Below are 4,518 nucleotides of genomic sequence, written 5' to 3' on the forward strand. Positions count from 1 at the left end.
ATAGGGAAGACTCACCAAGCTGATATCTAGAAAAAGGTTGGAACTATAGAGAAGTGAGACAAACATCTTTCCCTTGGGGGATATTTGCTAATTTCAGAGTTTTTGAAAGTCTCTAGGCCGTAGGGAGACAATATTTGATCAGGAGAGCCTAACAAACTCCTTGTGTTTTGTGTGGAACCCCAAAAGGCTGTGAGGATGAGCGAGGGGTGTACCAGCCCGTGCGGTGACCAGCTTAACTTCCCATCTTCTCCTGACTGCTCAGGACCCCAGGTGCCTCCAAGAAGCAAACAAATATCCTCACTGGAGGCCAAAAACCAAGATGAAACCAGAATAAAGGCATTTTCAGACCATCAAAACCAAGAGAGTTTGTCACAAGCGAACTGTGTTAAAGAAAACCTCAAAGTAAGTGTTTGAAGTTGAAGAAAAATTACTGCAGATGAAAAGACAAAGATGTACAAGAAATGAAGAGGAATGAAAAGGGGAAATACGTGTGTAATATGGGCTGTATGAACCAATGACGATTATGTCTTACGGCATTTAAAATGCACATAAACTGAAATGGCAAAGCAATGGCACATAATCAGAAAGGGGTAAATGCAGCTTAAGTACCCTAGACGGGGAGACAGTGAAGATACCAATTACTAGTAAATCACGATGAGTCAAAGTTCTCATCGCTTAGGTAATCAATGAAAGAATGATACGAATGTGTAACTTCAAAGGCAGTAGAGGCGAGAAATGAATTTCAAAAGTCAATTTAAAAGAAGAGAAGGGGGGAAAGGTACAGAGTCAGACGAGAGACGTAAACCAAGTGAATCAATGATCATATTAAATGTAAGTCGACTCAATGCTTCAATTAAAAGAAAAGATCTTCCACTTGGATGTAAAAACAAATCACAACCACATGCTCTTTACAGGAGATACATGTACAACAAGGAAGCTGAGAAGTTGATGGTAAAATAACAGAAAAAAGAGGCCATACAAATGCCACCTGGAAAAAAAATCTTGTGAGCTCTATCATAAAACTGAAGGCAAAAAACATTACCAGAGATTGAGAGGATACTTCATTATGATAAAAGGCTTAATTTACCGGAAAGACAGAACACTTTAAAATTTTTATGTACTTAATAATTTAGTCTCAAGATAAACGAAGCAAAATCTGACCAAACTACTAAGAGAATAAACAAATCTATAAAGACAGTGGGGGATTTAAATACACCTTTCTCAGAAATTGATATAACACGCAGGCAAAAATCAAGCCAGGATATAAAAAATTCGAATAACAGGCATAAAAACAAACCTCTCCTAATTGACATATTTAGAACACTGCACCCAGCAACTGTAAATTACCCATTCTTTTCAAGCACACTCAGAACACTTTAAAAAAAAAAAAAAGTAACCATATGCTGCCCTGTAAAGAAGGTCTGAACAAATTTTAAAGAATAGAAATCAAACTGAGTATCTTTAACCACAATGCAATTAAGCCAGAAAGCAATAACAAAAAGATTACTAGGAGCCTCATATGTTTAGAAATTAAGAAATACTCCATCTAAATATCTAGTGAAGAAATCACAATGTAAATTAGAATATAGTTTCATTAGAAAAGAAAAGCTACATCTCAAAACGAACTTCTTTTTTTTTTTTTTTAAGGTGTGCACTTTTATTGAACTGGTCTCAAGTCAGTGTACAGGTAAGCCCTGGCTGCCTCCACACCTCCACCCACTCCCAGGGAGACCAAAAGCCTTCATACATCTGAAGTTGGGGGACAAAAAGGGGGCCACAATGGCTGATCATTCAAAATAAAACAAAATAAAAAAGTATTAAGGCAAAGATTAAAAAAATTTTGCATTACATAATTTACACAAAAGCAATGCTGTCACCTCCCCTGTGTGGACTGGGAGGACTGGGCCATTCTCCTTAGAGAGAAGTGGGGCAGCTTTTGGGAGGGCAAGGGACTTCCTGTAACAACGCATCTCACAATATTTGGAATGACTATTAAAAAAAAGAATATACAATCAAAGTCCTCGGCCACATTGTAGAACTTTGGGGATATTTGCTCCAACTGCTGTCATCTTCACCATTCCAGTTTTTAAATCCTGAGTCAAGCCAAAAAAAGAACAAAACAAAACAAAACAAAACAAAAAAAACAAATAAAGCCATGCCAATCTCATCTTGTTTTCTGCGCAAGTTAGGTTTTATCAAGAAAGGGTGTAACGCAACTAATGGTCCACCTAGAAGCATTTGCGGTGGACAATGGAGGGGCCAGACTCATCATACTCCTGCTTGCTGATCCACATCTTTTGGAAGGTGGACAGCGAGGCCAGGATGGAGCCTCCGATCCACACGGAGTACTTGCGCTCAGGGGGAGCAATGATCTTGATCTTCATTGTGCTGGGAGCCAGGGCAGTGATCTCCTTCTGCATTCTGTCGGCGATGCCAGGGTACATGGTGGTGCCACCTGACAGCACTGTGTTGGCATACAGGTCCTTGCGGATGTCCACATCACACTTCATAATGGAGTTGAAGGTAGTTTCATGGATGCCACAGGATTCCATGCCTGAGGAGAAATGGACCCAGACCTCAGCTTCCACAGCATGGCCAAGGGTAGTCCTTGTGTTAGATGGGGGCCAGGTGGTAGTCTCAACTCACCCAGGAAGGAAGGCTGGAACAGAGCCTCTGGGCAGCGGAACCGCTCATTTCCAATGGTGATCACCTGGCCATCGGGCAGCTCGTAGCTCTTCTCCAGGGAGGAGCTGGAGGCTGCTGTGGCCATCTCCTGCTCGAAGTCCAGGGCGACGTAACACAGCTTCTCCTTGATGTCACGCACAATTTCCCGCTCAGCTGTGGTGGTGAAGCTGTAGCCACGCTGGGTGAGGATCTTCATGAGGTAGTCTGTCAGGTCCCGGCCAGCCAAGTCCAGACGCAGGATGGCATGAGGGAGGGCATACCCCTCATAGATGGGCACAGTGTGGGTGACCCCATCACCAGAGTCCATCACGGTGCCAGTGGTACGGCCAGAGGCATACAGGGACAGCACAGCCTGGATGGGCACATACATGGCTGGAGTGTTGAAGGTCTCAAACATGATCTGGGTCATCTTCTCACGGTTAGCCTTGGGGTTCAGGGGGGCTTCAGTCAGCAGCACAGGGTGCTCCTCAGGGGCCACACGCAGCTCATTGTAGAAAGTGTGGTGCCAAATTTTCTCCATGTCGTCCCAGTTGGTGACGATGCCATGCTCGATGGGGTACTTCAGGGTCAGGATGCCTCTCTTGCTCTGGGCCTCATCGCCCACGTACGAGTCCTTCTGACCCATGCCCACCATCACACCCTGGTGCCGCGGGCGCCCGACGATGGAAGGGAAGACAGCCCAAGGGGCACTGTCGCCTGCGAAACCGGCCTTGCACATGCCAGAGCCGTTGTCAACGACCAGCGCAGCAATATCGTCATCCATGGCGAGCTAAGTGGCGGGTGTGGACCGGCGGCGGAACGGTGAGGGCGAGGCTTCTGTGCTCGCGGGGTGGATGCGGTCTCGGCGGTCTCAAAACGAACTTCTGGGATTCGGCTGAACCATTAAGCTATTAGAAATGAAGCCGAACATCCATATATGCTCAGTCAGCCTGTACACCTGCACCTTTCCCCTCGACAGGCCTGTGCGGCTCCAACCTCCTGAGCTAGACTCCAGCGCTGCTGAGCAGACATGGCTGCTCTCCGGGGCAGCATCCACCATCTCTGGGACCCCGTCTAGTTCTCTTTCTTAGCCTTCGTCTAGATGTGGTAGATTCTCAAGCAACTTCCTGAGAAAAAGGAAGGCAGATAAAACGAGACAGAAAATTTCCTCGTCCTTACATACCTAAAAATAATTCTACCTGCACATTTGACTGTTCATGTGTCTACATATAGAACTTCAGGTTAAAATTCTCTTTCCCTCAGAATTTCAAATCCATCACGTCTGCATGGATTACCAATATCCAAGGTCCCTGCTTGCCATGTGGTGCGAGGTGTTTCTTGTTTCTTTGTGGACAAGCTGGTTTTTTGTTTGTTTGTTTTGTTTTCTCTTTGAGCTTTGAGTTCCACAGTGATCTCTCAAGGTCTGAGTCATTCTGCACTCATTGTGTTGGGCAGGACATGGGATCTTTCAATATGGAAACTTCACTCTTTGGCTCAAAGCATTTGCTTCTATTATTTCTTTGACAATTTTCTCTCCTCAATTTTATCTGTGTTGCTCTTGTAGGCTATTTCTTCGTCAGACGTCCAACTTCCTATATTGATCTGCCACGTAGTTCAGTGAATTACCTTCAAGATAATCCTGAGTTTCCATTAATTGTTCATTTCCTGCGTTGAGAGGGGAAATGCCTTCCTCAATGCCGGTGTTCAGTCGTGGGGAGCAAGGGAGAAGGTGACTATTCCACTTATATTTCCAGTTAATTCCTCTGTTGACAGCCCTGCAGACTGAGCAGCAACATGGGTTTTCCTCTCTGACTTCAGTGCCTCAGACACACACAGCTGACCACCATTCCCTTC

The 4,518-nt window shown here is 45.0% G+C and overlaps 1 protein-coding gene across 1 annotated transcript; it reads right to left on the minus strand.

Annotated features, from left to right (window-relative positions):
- Positions 1-1,629: 1,629 nt before the first annotated feature.
- Positions 1,630-3,537, minus strand: LOC100966429 (actin, cytoplasmic 1-like). Its single transcript, XM_012802608.2, has 2 exons — positions 2,647-3,537; positions 1,630-2,554 (listed from the first exon to the last, which is right to left on the minus strand). The coding sequence occupies exons 1-2, from the start codon at positions 3,446-3,448 to the stop codon at positions 2,229-2,231; spliced, it is 1,128 nt and encodes a 375-aa protein (XP_012658062.1). The 5' UTR covers positions 3,449-3,537; the 3' UTR covers positions 1,630-2,228.
- Positions 3,538-4,518: the final 981 nt, after the last annotated feature.

Source organism: Otolemur garnettii, unplaced genomic scaffold (assembly GCF_000181295.1).
Source record: "Otolemur garnettii isolate 467f Iridium unplaced genomic scaffold, OtoGar3 scaffold00016, whole genome shotgun sequence".
Taxonomy (NCBI): Eukaryota; Metazoa; Chordata; class Mammalia; order Primates; family Galagidae; genus Otolemur; species Otolemur garnettii.

Coding starts and splice junctions, on each gene's coding strand:
- LOC100966429 (XM_012802608.2), bottom strand. CDS start 3,448: ATGGATGACGATATTGCTGCGCTGGTCGTTGACAACGGCTCTGGCATG. Junction 2,555..2,646: donor GTTCCAGCCTTCCTTCCTGG/GTGAGTTGAGAC, acceptor ATTTCTCCTCAG/GCATGGAATCCTGTGGCATC.